At 39.4% G+C, this 18,847-nt stretch overlaps 1 protein-coding gene across 3 annotated transcripts in view; it reads right to left on the bottom strand.

Moving 5' to 3' along the window:
- The window catches only part of HACE1 (HECT domain and ankyrin repeat containing E3 ubiquitin protein ligase 1), a gene marked incomplete at both ends in the record, with an annotated part of 68,742 nt that extends 58,121 nt beyond the window's left edge, over window positions 1–10,621 (bottom strand). For all 3 annotated transcript variants that reach the window (XM_084228205.1, XM_084228206.1, XM_084228207.1), the window contains 4 exons: window positions 1,957–2,061; window positions 3,307–3,396; window positions 4,608–4,662; window positions 10,546–10,621. In XM_084228205.1, coding sequence (XP_084084331.1) covers window positions 1,957–2,061; window positions 3,307–3,396; window positions 4,608–4,662; window positions 10,546–10,621 — 326 coding nt within the window. The remainder of the gene's footprint in view (window positions 1–1,956; window positions 2,062–3,306; window positions 3,397–4,607; window positions 4,663–10,545) is intronic.
- Window positions 10,622–18,847: the final 8,226 nt, after the last annotated feature.

Below are 18,847 nucleotides of genomic sequence, written 5' to 3'. Positions count from 1 at the left end.
ACACACTGTTCTATCCTTTCACTTACAGTTGTTGAGAGAGAGTACTGAGAACTTTTTCTATATGTAATATTTTCAAAGAGATCGGCCAGTATCCTACCAATATCTAGGGTACTGTATCTAGACCTGAGATCAGTTCAGCAAGGAAACGAAGATTAACTCTTTAGACCTGAGGTGTAACACCCTACAACATACCTGAGGTGTGACACCCTAAAACATACCTAATATAGCCAATTATAAAAACAATTACTTAATCAGCACAGTGTTACCTAACTAGAACAGGAGACAAACTGATTCATATGCTAAATCAGGAAATCAAACACAATGGATAGGATCAAAGGGCTATGTCTTGTTCCTGTCCAACCTAGCCATCACTATGGTTCCTATCTTTTGGTTTCACTTTAATCCTCATACAGTAAAAATTTTTCCTAAGGTTGGATAATTTTAGTCTCATACCCATCTCACTTGGGCAGCCACCTCAACAATCTAGAATCCCAGTTCCAACTGAAAAACAAAATACTATGAAGAGTAAACAAAAAAGGCCTCCCTGGTGGCCCAGGGGTTAAAGACAGCACTATCAAGCTATCGCCAGCCACTGCAGCCAAGTTTGATCCCCCAGGCCAGCCAGGAGCAACCCACATGGCACAACAGACTTCTCCTGCCTCACCCACTGTTCCCCTCAGCAGTATATTTCAGTAGATACGCCTGATCTGCTCCCCAATCTGTCCCTGGTGAATCCTCAAGAGTAACCAAAAGAAGAGACACATAGGAATATACTTTCTTTTTTTTTTTTTTTTAATAGAGGCATTTTATTTATTTATTTATTTGTTTGTTTATTTGTTTTGTTTATACATGCACTGGGTACAGTCAGAAGCGCGGGAGGGTGAGAGAATTCACCAGAGCCAGAGCGGGGAGCAGAGCAGGCAGAAGGACCGAAGTACACTGCTGAGGGGAGCAGTGGGCGGCAGGAAAGGTCTGCGCGCCGTGGCCGGGGAGCAGCCGGGGATCGAACCGGCGCCACAGAGGCTGCGGGCAGCTTCGCAACACCGCTGCGCCACCGGGGAGGCCCAGGAATATACTTTCATAGAAAAATTTTATAGCAGTCCAAAATGTTTATACATGTTATTTCCTCAAACCTAAATCAGAAACTACTTATTTCATTTGAAACAATTCTAAGCATTTTGGTCTGGTTTTTCAGTCCAAGAGAATTTTAAGAAGTGAAAAATAGTGGTGGAATCAGACACAGAGACACAACAACCGAAACTCTTGAAAAATAGGTGAAACCCATAAAAAGTAGAGTAGGTTTAAAACAGCACACACCAACATAATAATATTCATAATGATGACCCGTTATCAGGAAAACGCAAAGATATATTCACATTTTCAAAATATTACTTTTACAATGGGAAAAAATGTTATTTCATAAAAAAATCCTAAGTAATTTAGTAAACAAACAGAAAACTTTTTGTCACAATTAAAATGAAAAATAGTATCGACACTAAAAGGAATAAGCTACCCTTAGCTAGAAAGTTTAGCTAAAAAGTAGCTCATTCTCGAATAATCAAAAATAACTGCGTATATTTACTGTTAAGATTAAATTAATTAAAATAAGTTAAGCCTATTAATAAAATCACCTAGTAAGCAATTTGAAAAATAAGTCTTCAAGTGAAATATGGCAAAGGATGAGCAGGAAAAATGGACACCAAAACCAACAAATAAAAATTATACTTTTCACAAAATAAAATGTCATTTTAAGTAAAAATGAACTCTAAATACTCTCAAGAAAAATATTAGTAAATAAGTTATTAAACATGATAGTTATCTGGAATTGAATATAATGACATTAAAGCCTATCTCCAAAGTAAATGTGGAGAATGGAAATCCTCAAATCAAGGATACCTGAAATACTGTTAGTCAGAATAATACAATTTAATTTACTTAAGGAAATAAAATATTTACCCATTTCTAGCTGCCAAATGAAGGGGTGTACAGCCTGAAATATCTTGATAGTTAGGATTTGCTCCTTTCTTTAACAGCAGAACCAAGCATTCAACCGATCCACAACTAAAACAATAGTTTAAAAGTTCAGATACAGTCAACAAATAGCCATAGCTAACATAGCTTAATTAAAAAACAAAGAAAGACTTATTTTGAGTTATGAAGATTAACTTTTAAGACCTGAGGTATGACACCCTACAACATACCTCATGTAGTCAATGATTATAAAAACAATTACTTAATCAGCACAGTGTTACCTAACTAGAACAGGAGACAAACTGATTCATATGCTAAATCAGGAAATCAAACACAATGGATAGGATCAAAGGGCATGTCTTGTTCCTGTCCAACCTCGCCATCACTATGGTTCCTATCTTTTGGTTTCACTTTAATCCTCATAAGGTAAAAATTTTTCCTAAGGTTGGATACAGAATCCAACCTTTGAGGTCCATGTTAACCTATAATTTGATATAACTTCTGTTGCAAACAGTAAATATCTCTACTTTTAAGATGGTATGTTCTATGGATATAGCTATTAAGTATTAGTAATAATAGAAACTTGGAGTCTCCCTGATAGCCTAGGGGTTAAGTCTCAGCGCTATCACCGCTAAGGCCTGAGTTCAATCCCCGGCCAGAGAGCTAACACACGTACAGCACAACAGACCTCTCCTCTCTCATCTGCTGCTCCTCTTAGCAGTGTATTTCAGTAAATCTGCCTGTTCTGCTCCCCCCCTGTCTCTGGTGAATTCTCTCACCCCTGCACCGCTGGCCTACACCCCAGACCTTCTATGTAAAAGTAATAAAAATAAGTAAGTAAAAATTTAAAAAATAAAAAACTTAAAAAAAAAAAAAAAAAGAACATAATAGAAACTAATACTCGCAACTTTCTGGCCTTCCAGAAATCAAATTTATTATGAAAGATTCATACAGCTACTTCGATCCTAAAAAGAGGCCAGATATCAACTTACTGATTAATAATACACCAGAAAATTGTGGATAAAAATGTTAAGGCAGTGACTTCACAAGCAGATAACATATAAAGTCTAATATTAAATTTTGGTGAACATACTCTCTTAAGACAATCCCCATGCTTAACCTCCTCTAATCTGATCTAGAACAAGCTAGAATATGAGACTTGAATCCAATTTATGCAGAGAAAGAAGCCAAGCATAGCATACTACCTGCTAAGTAGGATAAAGAACCACTTAGCTTAACTGTTAACTTTCTATATCAGCTATGAGTCAATACGATTCAAAGCTTACCAATCAAAACGCTATATCAGAATTCAATCTAAAATATCTTTAGTCTTACTTTGCCGCAATGTGAAGCAAACTTCTTTTCACACGTCCAAATGCATAATTGACATCAAATTTTGAATTTGATAGTAGTTCAGAAACAGACCTACATCAAAGGAAAATTAAAAATCAGTATGTTAAAAAAAATCTTATAAACATAACTCAAGTTAATATTTCAGTGACTCTTACCAATAATTCAAGAGATTCTGTACCACATCAACCAAAAACAAGACAATAGTCTCTCAGTACAGTAGGATGGATGTTGGATGTTGGATGTTCAAAACCCAACTGCCCTAATCAATCAACTGATACTGAAGATTTCCTCATCTGCCACTCTAAAGTGCTATCACCTGCTCTGAGAGGACCTAATTGATCAAATTAACTTCAACTTCCCCCGAGATTCTTAAGAAACAAAAAGAAAAAGACAGGCTATATCCATTACAGAAAGCTGAGACTATATTAATTTTGACCAAATAGGAAAATCAAACAAAAACATGTTTTAATTATATGAGCCAGAAAGTTTAAAGCAACAAAATAATTTATATTTAAACCTGTTTTACTTTCTTTTTATTATACAACAGCCGAATTATCTGTCCTGTACTAGTATAAACACTTTATCACACAGCCACATAACTGTACCTCATTGTGCCCTATAGAAGAATATCAAAGTAGGGAAATAAGTTGCCCTTCAGCCCTAACCTTCTATAACTTTTTGCTATAAAGATTAGTGACCTCGGGGCCTCCCCTGGTGGTGCAGCGGTTGAGCGCTGGGCCGCGAAAGCTGCTGCAGCCTCTGCAGCACTGGTTCAATTCCTGGCCGCCCGGCGAGGGTCCCACATGGCGCACAGACCTCTCCTGCCACGTCCACTGCTCCCCTCAGCAGTATACTTCATCAGTCTGCCTGCTCTGTTCTCCCCTCTGGCTCTGGTGAATTCTCTCACCCTCCCACGCTTCTGACTGTACCCAGTGTTTGTATAAATAAATAAATATTAAAAAAAAAAAAGATTAGTGACCTCTAACAGAAACCACCACAAACCACCACAATGTTTTTTTCTGTCAGTGACCACTCAAATACTTATTAATATCTGATTATTCACTTTGAAAATCTCTCACCGTAGAACTTTACAGTTGTTGCAGAGTATGGAAAATCTTGTTTCTTATTTCACAGACCAAAAATTAGAAGTTATATAACTTAAGTCTGGATAACATCTATGTCCAAGCTCTGTGTGTGCGCGCACGTGTGTGTGGGTGTGTGTACACACATTTAGTTAAGTTTAAACTTCTCCAAAATTATAAGTTTGTGAAATAGGCACTTACCTGTGTTGATCCGCCATAACCATTGGCATTAATGTATAAACAGCAGTTTCATTATCTGAGTTAAAAAAAAAAAATTAAAAAAAAAACTTTATCTCCTATGTTTTTCAAGAAGTGATTCTTACAACTAGTTTTCTTAACTCCACATAAAAATCGAGGAGGGTAGAAAGAGGTTTATGATAAAATAGAATTCCAGAGGTTTTGTAAAATTTGCAATACTACAGAATTTCTTATTCTCTCTACTGGTTATCTCATCTTCATAGCCACAAAAGTGCTTAGCTTCTGGATTTGAAAGGAAAATTAGAGACCTAGTATTTTTTTGTAGCTGTAACAACTGAAATTTCTTTTACTTCCAAAGAGACGTCTGTAAACTTCAAGTGTTATCATATTTACATACAGTTTGGGAGAATGTTAAATTTAGATGTATATTAAATATGTATGCTAAAATAATTTCAAATTATTATACATAGAGTACATGTTTCTTGCCAATATCACAAAAGAAATTATTAAAACTTTTATGAAACAGCATTAAAACATTATTCTTACTTATATCTTTTATAGAATAAATTCATAGAAACAAGATCCAAAAGAAAAGGTTTAAAGTCAACAACATCTATGATGCCATATTATACTCATGTAATCCCAGATGGTATTTGAATTTTCTTTTATGAATTACCAGTAATAGTAATGTCATTTATTTCTCAATTCAATGAATTTTAGAGGGTTATGTTTTTCAAAAAGTTATTTACACAGAAGTAACCCTGACAACTCCAAATTAGCTCTTAAAAATTTATTACCAATGCTAAAATTAATGAGCTAAAGTTTGGGGAGAAAGAATTTGCATAGTATCAAAGTATCTTCCCCAAAAACTGATTAACAGCAAAGCAAAAATCATAAATTTACAGTGAACCCAGCATATACCACTTTAATCAAATAATAAAGACTATTATCATCAGAAATAATACACACAAATACTAAGTAGTCCCTGATATAATCCAATGAGAAGGGTACATCATTTTTGTGGTATTCTTGACAAAAATGTACAACTTCGATCTACTTATGAGACAACATCAAAGAAATACAAATTAAAGAGAATTTCACCAAATACGTGTGCAGACCTCCTACAAGAAAATTCTCAAAATTATTAAAAACATGGCAAGAATGAAGAACTACCACAATTTTAGGGAGCCTGAGGAAACAAGACAACTAAACACAATGTGGTATTCTAGCTAACATCCTAAAATTTTAAAAAAGACATTAGAGGAAAAACATGAAATTCCACAAGATCTGTAATCCAGGAAATACTATGCCAATGTTAATTCCTTAGTTTTGATATCTGTACTATGATATCTGAGAGGGGAAAACTGAACATGGACTGGGTATTTGATGACAGAAATTGGTGTTCATTGTGTTAGCTCTCATAACCGTATGTAATTACATATGAAGGGATGTATTTTATATATTTAGAAATATATACTGAAGTATTTAGAGAAAAGTTATTACTATTTCTCACAATTTGTTCATAATTTTACTATTTTTGAGTACATGCATGAAAAGCAATTTAATCCTAGTCAACATTCCAAAGTTCTGTATTCAGATGCAACTATTCTTTCACTACTAAAATAACACCAAAGGAGGGCCTCCCTGGTGGCGCAGCAGGTTGAGCACAGCGCTGTGAAGCTGTCTGCAGCCTCTGCAGCGCGGGTTCGGTTCCGGCCAGCCAGGGAGAAACCCACATGGCACGGCAGACCTCTCCTGTCTCGCCTGCTGCTCCCCTCAGCAGTGTATTTTGGTCCGTCTGCCTGTTCTGCTCCCCATTGTCTCTGGTGAATCCTCTCACCCTCCCGTGTCTCTGGCCTGTACCCCAGTTCTTGTACAAAAATAAATAAATCTTAAAAAAAATACCAAAGGATTCTATTAACGATAGTCAAGATGCTTTAAACCATTCACAAAGGAACTATTCTAAATATTACCCATGCATCATCTCTTTTTCCCTTCAAACGACTTTATGAAGGAAGTATTGCTAATATCCCACACTTCACAAATGAGAAAAATGAAGCAGGAGGCTAAGTTCAAGCTGGAAGAGGGCAGCATTAAGTGATTAAACTGGAATTAAAATTTGGCTGATTCCAGAGTCCTCCAACGAAAAGCTTATAAAAACACACCATATACAGCAACCAAAAGGTCTGTAACACTTATTTTTAGTATGTGCAATACACCCTAGTTTGTTTTATAGTCTTCTATTTTAATCACTAAATTGTTCTCATAAACTACCAGTGAGTCAGCACTAGGAGCTGAAAAATATTACACTAAACCTCCCTTGGCCTGGCAACTTTCATCATGTCTCATATAATACACACCCAGTTAAAATTTGAATTTCTGAACTATGACAATCTCAATTAAGTCAGTACACAATAAACAAAGTCATAAACAGGAAATTCCCGTATTTGTGACTATAAATCAGATAACACTAATTTTAAGTGATCACTATATGGTTTTCATGGGCTTTAATGATAACTATAAAATGTTTAGTTAGATAAAACTTAGGTGTAGATCTTACTTTTAAAGTCATACTAAACTTACAAAAATATAGCTCACATATGTTAAAAGTATGAAGAAATAAATATAACCATATGCTGGAAGGAGACTATCCAGGAAAATAATACAATAAGAAAAAAGAGAATAAAATTTGTTGTTGGGTACTTCCTGTGCACTCATGAAAAAACCTGAGCACTAGGTATTTTTTTTTTTAAGATTTATTTATTTATACAAGAACCAGGGTACAGGCCAGAGGTGTGGGAGGGTGAGAGGATTCACCAGAGACAGAGCGGGGAACAGAACAGGCAGACTGACTGAATATACTGCTAAGGGGAGCAGCAGGCGAGACAGAAGTCTGCTTCACCATGTGGGATTCTCACCAGCAGGTGGGGATTGAACCTGCGCTGCAGAGGCTGTGGACAGCTTCACAGTGCAGTGCTCAACCTCCTGCACCACCGGAAAGGCCTTGCACTAGGTATTTAAATAAAGTTTTCAGAGATAAGAAGCTTAAATCTCTCACTATATCAGCTATGTCATTTTTATTAATAAAGTTTCAGCACTCAACAACTAAAAGGCAAATCTTAAGGAGCTCAGATTCATTATATTATGTGCAATTTTTCCTCAAACATTTAAATGAGAGCATTGTTTTAAAAACTGATACTTAATTCTAATCACCTTTCAAACATATGCTAAAATCAAGTTCCATTATTCTGTTAAACTATTTCGCTGTGAATGCAGTAGTTTAAAGCTATTTTTTTCTATATGAGAGTATAAATCCACTTTTTTTAAAGTTCACTGAGAATCCATATACCAATTTAACTTCTTTCCCTTCTTTTCCTTTCCCCAAGGGAATTCCTGTTAACCCTGCCTAGCTTGACTCACAACCTGCACACCATAACTTAGTAATTAATACTTAGATTTTCATAACCCAAGAACACATAAATGTGTCCTCTCAGCATTCAATTAACTAACTCAAGTAATGTGCAGTTTAATCCTATGAAACAAAGTAAATTTTAGAATAAAAGCTTTCTAACCTTAAGTAGTTTGTTACAATTATATGCTTTTTTTTTTAAGATTTTATTTATTTTTACATAGAAGAACGGTGGTACAAGCCAGAGGTGTGGGGGTGAGAGGTTTAACTAGGGACAGAGTGGGGAGAACAGGCAGATCTACATATATACACTGCTGAGAAGAGCAGGTGAGACAGGAGAGGTCTGCTGTGCCATGTGGGTAGCTCCCTGGCTAGGGCCTGAACTCATGCCACAGTGGCTGGCGATAGCTTGATAGTGCTGAGACTTTAATCCCCTGCACCACCATGGAGACCCACAAATAGATGCTTATTAATTTCTGAATTCTAAACAGACAGAATATCTGAGTATTTCCTAAATTCAGAGATCTCAGAACTTCTGTTCAGACCTTCAAATGCTAGCAAAATAATCTACAATTTTATTATTAGAATGTTCTACAAATACACATGAAAAAGCCAAACTGAAAGAATTCAAGGATTCATCCGAAATTAGGGACAAAGGTAAAGATAAGCAAATTCACAAAGAAAAACAAATGTAAACAAGACGTCACTTTTACCAAGGAACATGAGCATAAGTTTTATTTGCAATGACCCTAGATTTCAGACTCGCAAGTTTGTTGGTGACACTTTCCAAACAGTATGTAAGAATATAAAAGAATAAGTGGATACTCAAAGAGCCTTAAAAATGTTCACAAAATTAGATTTATAATTCTTCTACCTACTAATCCTAAAGTAGCATCTACAGAGGCAGACTAAGACTTAAAGAAGTATAATGCTGCTCTCCTAACAATCTATTACGAAACAAAAATTAGATTCAGCATTTGTTACATGTATCCCTATAAAGTTCTACAATCATTAGGTATATTTTAAAAAACAAAATTCAGGGCCTCCCTGGTGGCCAGGTGGTTGAGTGCCGCACTTTGAAGCTGTCCGAGCCTCTGCAGCGCGGGTTTGATCCCATTCCGCCAGGGAGAATTCCACATGGAGAGGGAGACCTCTCTTGTCTCACCCGCTGCTCCCCGCAGTGCATTTCGTCAGTCTGCCGGTTCTGTTCCCTGCTCTGTCTCTGGTGAATCCTCTCACCCTCCCGCGCATTTGGCCTGTACCCTGATTCTTGTATAAAAAATAAATATATCTTTAAAAAAATTTAAAAATAAATAAAAAACAAAATTCTCCACCCTATAATTCCCTTCTAATCTTTCTGTCACTTGGGCATACAGAACCAATAGCCCTCGAGGGGGGCCTCCCCTGTGGCGCAGTGGTTGAGCGCTGGGTTGCGAAGCTGCCCGCAGCCTCTGCAGTGCCGGTTCAATCCCCGGCTGCTCCCCGGCCACCGGAGGAGGGTCCCACATGGCGTGCAGACCTCTCCTGCCGCCCGCTGCTCCCCTCAGCAGTGTACTTCGGTCCCTCTGCCTGTTCTGCTCCCTGCTCTGGCTCTGATGAATTCTCTCACCCTCCCGCGCTTCTGACTGTACCCAGTGCATGTATAAACAAAACAAACAGACAAATAAATGAATAAATAAAAAAAAAACATGCCTCTAAAAAAAAAAAAAAAATAGCCCTAGAGGGAGGGAGCCTCCACCACCATTACACACTGCCATTGTTAAGAAGTCTGAGTTACTAAAACTGAAAACAAAACCTTGTTTATCACACCTTGTTTATCACCTGTGTTTCACCTGTCCTGAAGGAACCCTGACACACTGAACTAAAATTCCTGAAGCAGGGACCATGCCTTGTAGAAACTCCCCACCCCCTCCCACTTCTGATGAACAGATGAAGAATAAAGGAAGACATGCATATTAAAGTGCATGTTTACACATAAACACACACATATATATGCATACATTATCTATGCCCCCAGTACTTTAAGAGTACATGTTTGCTATGTGACACCTCTTCTCTACCTGTTTATTGTCAAATTACAATAATGTTCTACATTTCGAAAGCTTAAAGTAAACAATACTATTTGGGGAGCATCTTTCCAGTCCCAGTTAACAACAAACATAACATGGCCCACAACTCTAATGTTTTCTTGAAGCTGGGTCTCCGCCCCCCCTCTCCCCCCCCCCCCCCGCGCCAATACTTCTGCCCCTCCACCCAGACCCCTAAAGGATTCGGTCTGATCTGATTGTTCCAGCAGCAGGACTCACTGGCCAAGCCCCTCCCGCAAACTGACCCCCACCTGCCTGGGCTGAAGCTGCAGCCAGGGGTTGCGGCCAGGCCCCCCCTCCCGGTTTAAGAAAGTAAGAGCAGGCGTTTGCTCAGTTTGGGGTTAGTTACCCACCAGACCGAGCCCCGGCCCGAGCCCCGCCCCCACCCCCGCGGGCCACCCCCGCGGGCCACCCCCGGGGCCGCCAGCCCCCGGGTCCCGCTCACCGTCGGGCAGCTCCACAGTGCGCGCGCGGCGCAGAGAGCGCGTCAGGCGGTTGAGCTGCTCCATCGCTCTCTCCATCCTCCGGGCGCCCTCCGTGCTGCCCCACCGCGCCCGCGGCCTCCGCGCCCGGCGCCCTACATCCCGCCTCAGGCCCCTCCCGTGGGCGGGGACGTGCGCTCGCCCCAGCCCGCTCCTGGGGCTGCGGGGGCCGTTCTGGGCGGCGTCCTCCGCCCACTGGCTGGCCGCTGCCGGACCGACTACAGAAGGGGCGCCCGCCAACACCTCCGCTCGCGCCCTTCCTGCCGCCGCTGCCGCTTCCCTGCCGGACTCGCAGGGCCTTCTGGGAACTGTAGTTCCCCGCCGGCTGAGCCGCGCGCCCGGGGCGGAGCTACGGGGGCTGAGCCCCGGGCCACGCCTCGGCCCAGGAGAGAGTGGGCGGGCGGTGGAGTAGAGGAAAGGTGTGTGCCATAAGCAATGCGCAGACTGAACGTATCCCTAAGTTCTTGGAGTGACTTCTTGAGAGAGTGCACGCAGGTTGCTCTAGCCTTCGAAGTTGTACTGGAGCAGATTTTTTTTTTTTTAGATAATAAATTTTATTGTTATATTCCCCATACAATTGCAGCCCCCCCATTCTGACCCCAATCCCTCCCCTCCCGCCCCCGCCCCCCTAAAAGTGTCTCTGGTTCATAGTTTTCTGTTGATTTTGATTTTCACTTTCTTACAGTTATTCATTTTCCTGGTCCCTTATTTAAGTTTTCTAGATTCCTGCTATGAGTGAGACCATCCGGTATTTTTCTTTTTCTTTTTGGCTTATTTCGCTGAGCATGATCCCTTCCAGCGCCATCCATGTTGCTGCAAATTGCATGTGTTTATCTTTTTTGAATGCTGAGTAATATTCCATGGTATATATGGACCACATCTTCTTGATCCAGTCATCTATTTTTGGGCATTTGGGTTGTTTCCAAAGCTTAGCTATTGTAAACGGTGCTGCTATAAACATAGGAGTGCAGGTGTTCTTTGGAATTGATGTTTCTGTGTCCTTTGGGTAAATACCTAGGAGTGGAATTGCTGGATCTTATGGAAGCTCTATGTTTAGTAGGTCCAGAAATCTCCACACAGCTTTCCACAGTGGTTGGACCAGTTTACACTCCCACCAACAGTGCAGAAGAGTTCCTTTTTCTCTACACCCTCGCCAGCATTTGTTGTTGCTAGTTTTTTTAATATGTGCCATTCTCACTGGTGTAAGATGGTATCTCATGGTAGTTTTGATTTGCATTTCCCTGATTACAAGTGATGTTGAACATTTTTTCATATGCCTGTTCGCCATTTGCATTTCCTCTTCAGAGAAGTTTCTTTTTAGCTCTTCTGCCCATTTTTTGATTGGATTATTTTCTTTGTTGTTGTTGAGTCTCATCAGCTCTTTGCAGATTTTTGTGATCAGTCCTTTATCATTAGTGTTGGGTGCAAAAATGTTCTCCCAGTTGGTGGGGTTTCTCTTTGTTTTTGTTATTGTCTCTTTTGCTGTGCAGAAGCTCTTTAATTTGATGTAGTCCCAGCTGTTGATCTTTGCCTTCACTATCACTGCTTTGGGTGATGTGTCTGTAAAGATGTCTTTGATGTACAGATCACGTAGTGTTTCGCCTATATTTCCTTCTATATATTTTATGGTTTCAGGTCTTATGTCAAGCAGTCTTCATTACCTTTGGAGTAAAGTTCAGACTATAGGCAGAAAATACAATGCCTTTCTGGGATTCCATTTTGATCTTCATCTTTCAAAATTCTACCGTGAACACCGAACACTTCACTGCAATTATGAGAAAATACATGTTTTCCAAATATATAGTACTCTCGTACACATTCATCCATGCATGTGCTTTTGCCTCTCCCTGGAATGTCCTTGAGACCTCATTTACTTTGTAACCCTTACTTTTCCTTTAACACTCAGTTTACATCACCCTCTAGATGAGTTTGGGGTCCACTCTCTGTGACTCCATAGCTAATTTTACACATATCACCATGTGTAATGTGCTTAATCACCATGTGTTAGACTATTATACTGTTGGTCTACCTTACTAAATGATTTCTTTGAGGTAGTCTTGTGATTCAATATCCTCATTGCCTTGAATTTCCAATAAATACTTGGTGATAGAGTGAAAAAATCAATGGGGGAAGAAAAGGGAGTTCTTTTTGTTTTTAAAGATTTATTTATTCATGAATACAAAAACTGGGGTGTAAGCCAGAGGTGCAGGGGTGTGAGAGGACTCACCAGAGAGAGTAGAGAGCCAATCAGTAGATCTGAAATACACTGTTAAAGGGAGCAGTGGAAGCGAGAGACAGAAGAGGTCTGCTGCACCACGTGGGTCAACTCCCTGGCTGGCTGGGGATCGAACTCATGCTGCAGTGGCTGGCTTGATAGTGCTGTCTTTAACCCCCATGCCACCAGGGAGACCCCCCCAAAAGGAAGGGAATTCTACTGGAAAAATGAAACTGAGATCTAAGCAGATTAGATGAGTTATCCAAAACTAAACAGCTTCTTATGGCAGAACTAAAACTAGACTTCTCAGTACTTAACTACTCTCTCCTATCTACTATAATTCCTCATCTACAAGACATATTGCCTCTTAATGAAAATCACACTGCAGATTTGATTCTAGAAATTTGCTCTTACATGTGGAAGGGACATAAATGATTTCAAGTAGAAAATATTCAAATATTGCCCCAGAAGCAACTTGTACTGGCAAAGCAGGAAAAGTTATCTATTTCATATACAAAGAAATTCTTTATGTCATAAACTATTTAAAAGTCAATATCTTATTATACAGTCATTTGATCTGTCTCAGTAATGTTTGAGGTGATGGTACTTACATGAATGCAAAATTCTGGGCTTAAGAGAGCAGGTAACATTTGACAAGTCCCTGACATGGAATGACTTTGTGTTATCACTATTGTTAAGCAAATCGGATGATTATTTATGTTCCTGTCAGTGATTAGATGCTATAATTACAGTAATTGTCTGCTCAATATAAGTAGCAGAGAGCAACTGATAGGCAGCCATGAGCAAATGAATGACCAGAACGAAGTTGTCTACATGTGAGGCTGTAATTATAGAACCACAGCAGACTCCACCATGACTATAAGTTTAATTATGGCTCAGTAGCAAGGCTCTCAGAAAATTAGAGAAGTATTTCCAAATCACAACTGTAAGGTTTTGTAGTTTCAGGTTAAGAAATAATAACACCTACAAAAAGAGTTGTAATAATGGCTAGTAAATGTTTTATTTTTATCTTTGAAATTGCTTTTGCTTTGTTGTCTATACCAGGAAGTCTCAGAAGCCTGTCATTATAATAATAAGGCAATAGACTTGATCCTAAGTAAAACAGGTATTTTAAATAGAGGAGTAAATTCCTGTTTAATAACTATTACTCTCTCTCAAATAAAGTAAGTTTAAAACTCAATTGGCAGGGCCTCCCTGTTGGCGCAAGGGGTTAAGCACAGCACTTTGAAGCTATCAGCAGCTCCTACAGCGCAAGTTCCATCCCTTACCCACATGGCGCAGCAGACCTCTTCTGTCTCTCCTGCTGCTCCCCTCAGCAGTGTATTCCAATCAGTCTGCCTGTTCTGTTCCCTCCTCTGTCTCTGGTGAATCCTCTAACCGCACCCCCACCTGGCATCTCTGGCCTCTACCCCAGCTCTTGTATGCATAAATAAACAAATCTTTAAAACACACACACAAAAAACCTCAACTGGCAGAAAAACATTATAAATATGATGGCACATGCATGATAAAACTATCTATTTATAAATTTACACATCAATATTAACTAATTTTTTAAAAGCTTACAAGGATAATACCCTCAAACCTGATATTTATGTTAACTCTGAGGAGGAACATTATATTGAGAAGAAAAGTTACAACCATGTGTGTCTCTGTAATTTTTACATATTTTTACATGTCTCTGTAATTTTTAAAGTTTTTACCAGAAAAAATCACAAGTTGTATTATTAATCTTGTCAGTTAAAAAATAAAACAAAACAGGGCCTCCCTCGTACGCCACTGGTTAAGTCTCAGCACTATTAAGCTATCCCCAGTTTGATCCCCCACCAGGGAGTTAACCCACTTAGCATAGCAGAGCTCTCCTGTCTTGCCCACTGCTCCTCTCAACAGTGTATTTCAGTAGCTCTGCCTCTTCTGCTCCCTACTCTGTCTCTGGTGACTCCTCTCACCATCCCCCACACTTCTGGCCCACAATCCAGCTCTTATATGTATAAATAAAATAAAATAAATATTTTTTAAAAAAACAGCAACAACAAAACTTCTGAATTATAGAGCAAGATTTGACTAAGGTTAGATTGAATTTCTTTTGTGCTTAATAACTGTTACTATGACAAAATTACATTACAAGCATGTTTACATAAATCAGTCAAATTAATTTTAATATGTATCTGAAATTTACTGTGTAGATATAGTATAATTTTATTCATGCCTTTTACTTAGTTTTCAATTACTTAAAAATAAATTTCCCCCTTTTTATTTTAAACTTCTTTCTTAAAACAACTTTTACAAGTTTTTATTATGGAGTTTTCCAAACTTACACAAAAGTAGAGGAAATATATAAGGAATTCTCTATTATCTGTATCCCAACTTCAGTGATTATAAATTTATGGGCAACTTTGCTTGCCTAAAATAATAGTGTTACTTTCTCTACTCATATACTTTCTTCCTCTTTATAATAATTTTTATCTGAAGAGAAAGAAAAGACTTTGTGACCATTTGGATTTTGTTTCATTATTTTGATTCATTATTCATTATTTTGATTCATTATTCTCAACTTTACTCTTTAAAATTATCATCTTGGGATTCCCGGGTGGCACATGGGGTTAAGCACCGCACTATGAAGCAATCCACAGCCTCTGCAGCACGAGTTCAATCCCAACCAGGGAGAAACCACATGGCAAAGCAGACCTCTCCTGTCTCGCCCGCTGCTCCCCTCAGCAGTGTATTTCAGTCATTCTGCCTGTTCTGTTCCCCACTCTGTCTCTGGTGAATCCTCTCACCCCCCACACTTCTGGCCTGTTCCCCAGTTCCTGTATGCATAAGTAAATAAAACTTTAAAAAAATAAAATAAAATAAAATAAAAAGACTCATCACCCAAAGCAAAGAAAGTCAAGGAAAAGATAAACATCTGGGATTACATCTAACTGAAAAGCTTCTGCACAACACAAGAGACATTAACCAAAACAGAGAGACACCCCACTGATTGGGAAAAAAATCTTTGCATTCCGATCTACTGATAAGGGGCTGATCACAAAGATATACAAAGAACTTACAGAACTCAACAAAAACAAAATAAACAATCCAGTCAAGAAATGGGCAGAAGAACTTAAAAGACATTTCTCCAAATGGGAAATGCAAATGGCCAACAGGCATATGAAAAACTGTTCAACATCCCTGATAATCAGGGAAATGCAAATTAAAACCACATTGAAATATCACCTTACACCAGTAAGAATGGCACATATCAAAAAAACAAGCAACAACAAATGTTGGTGAGGATGTGGTGAAAAAGGAACTCTCCTACATTGCTGGTGGGAGTGCAAACTGGTCCAACCACTATGGAAAGCTGTCTGGAGATTCCTCAGTCTACTAAAAATAAAGCTACCATAGGACCTGGCAATTCCACTACTAGGCATCTACCCAAAGGACACAAAAACATTGATTCAAAAGAACACCTGTACACCTATGTTTATTGCAGCACTATTTACAATAGATAAAACCTGGAAACAACCCAAATGCCCAAAAATAGATGACTGGATCAAGAAGATGTGGCATATATACACTATGGAATATTATTCAGCAATCAAAAAAGATAAACTCATGCCATTTGCAGCAACGTGGATGGAACTAAAAGGAATTTTGCTCAGCAAAATAAGCCAGAAGGAAAAAGAAAAATATCGGGGCTTCCCTGGTGGTGCAAGGGTTAAGATGCAACCTATGAAACTATCCGCAGCCACTGCAGCACTAGAGTTCGATTCCCAGCCAGCCAGTGAGCAACCCACATGGCTCAGCAGATCTCTCTTGGCTCGCCCGCTGCTCCCCTTAGCAGTGTACTTCGGTCAATCTGCCTGTTCTGTTCTCCACTGTCTCTGGTAAATCCTCTCACCTCCCCCACCCTGTGCCTCTGGCCTGTACCACAGCTCTTGTATGCATAAATAAATAAATCTTTTAAAAAAAAAAAAAAAAAAGAAAAAGGGCCTCCCCTGATGGCACAGGGGGTAAGCGCTGTGCTGTAAAGCTGTCTGCAGCTTCTGCAGCACTGGTTGGATCCCGGCCAGCTGGGGAGGGCCCCACATGGTGCTGCAGAACTCTCCTGTCCTGCTCGCTGCTCCCCTCAGCAGTGTATCTTCAGTCTGCCTATTCTGTTTCCCACTCTGTCTCTGGTGAATCCTCTCACCCTCCCACGCATCTGGTCTGTACCCCAGTTCTTGTATAAATAAATAAATAAATCTTAAAAACAAAAGAAAAAGAAAAAATCGGATGGTTTCACTTATAGCAGGAATATAGGGGAACCCATAAGACATCAGTGTAAAAAATAATAACAGTACAAAACACAACAAAGCAAAAATGGACAATTATAAATCAGAGACATACTGCAGGGGAGGAGGTTGGAGAGGGATCAGAGGGAGGGAGGGAGGAGCACAGGGGACTGAGGTGATGGTGCACGGGTGCATTGGTGAAGAAAACTCTGTGGGGATTACACCTGAGGGGGAGGGGGGAAGCAAATATTGTTCAAAAATGAACAATTATGTAAAAAATAAAAAAGATGAAAAAAATAAAGTCAAGCCAGAAGAAAAGAAAAGAAAAAAAAATTAAAGGTTATGTTTTGATTGTCAAAAATAAATAAATAAATAAAATTATCATCTTGCATTAATAACCACAGTTTCACAACTATCCTTGGCAAACTTATTTAAGATATAAAGTTGTCTCTAATATTTAGGATTTTCCCTGTGACAATTCAAAAATAAAAATCCTATGCAGACACAACTACAATGATAATTATACTGGCACATGAAGTGTTGAGTAAAATAAAGGGAGTTTTAAAAGAAAGTAATTTTAAAAAGACCTAAATATTTAACCCACACTTAATATTTTCTTTCAAGCCATAGTCTTTGTTCTTAAGCATCTATGGCCAAATAAAAATAAACTCAGGTGGTAGATGCAGTTACAGTTCACTATTTCCAGTGTTTCCATATAGTATCCTCCTTGAAGTGCTTTACAACTTAAACAGTGTTCACGTCCAATGCTTGGCAAAGTACGACTCTGAGAGCAAGACCATTAGCCAGGAGAACAAGATGAATGGAGCTTAGGTAGAGCACTAAAGACAACAACATCTAGTGTTTCAGTACTGGTGTCAGGACCATGGACAGTGGTGCATATGCTTGTACCTTCTTATCATTCCTGCTGTGCACTTGTTGCTTGCAAAGAAAGCATGTTTTACTGTGTATCAGAAGTGATGGGAATGAAGGCACAAAACACTGTTGGAAAATCAATTGCAGAAGTCAATTTTTACAAAGCCTAGGCAGAGATGTTGTAAAGGTCTTAAAATCCAAAGACAGGGGCTTCCCTGACAGCGCAAGGGGTTAAGATGCAACCTATGAAGCCCACTGCAGCCACTGTAGCATGAGTTTGATGCCCAGCCAGGGAGCTACCCACATGGTGCAGCAGACCTCTGCTATCTCGCCTGCTGCTCCCCTCAGCAGTGTATTTCAGTCGTCTGCCTGTTCTGTTCCCCACTCTGTCTCTGGTGAAACCTCTCACCCCCCACAACTCTGGCCTGTGCCCCAGTTCTTGTATGCATAAATAAATACATCTTTTTAAAAAAAATCCAAAGACAGATATCCAGGAGCCACACAGGAAAAGGAAAAGACAAATTCAAAGACAAAAGGAATGAAGGATGCAAGTTAAAACTTAATATGATAGAATAGAGGAGACATTCATACTTGAGAACTAGAAGCAGTCTTTCAAGTATAGAAGCAGGCAAGCAGGTCCACACATAGTGCAATTACAGTAAGGTCTTCCTACCCCTTGATCTGAATTCAATTCAATTGAAATTGGTTCAAATTCAGGGTCTCCCTAGTGGTGCAAGGAGTTAAGATGCAACCTATGAAGCTGTCCACAGCCTCTGCAGCACAAGTTCAATCCCCTGTCCGGCCAGGGAGCAACCCACATGGCGCAGCAGACCTCTCCTGTCTTGCCTGCTGCTCCCCTCAGCAGTATACTTCGGTCAACCTGCGTGCTCTGTTCCC

Source organism: Talpa europaea (assembly GCF_964194135.1).
Source record: "Talpa europaea genome assembly, chromosome: 2".
Taxonomy (NCBI): domain Eukaryota; kingdom Metazoa; phylum Chordata; class Mammalia; order Eulipotyphla; family Talpidae; genus Talpa; species Talpa europaea.
This window is presented reverse-complemented; position numbering and strand designations above follow the sequence as displayed.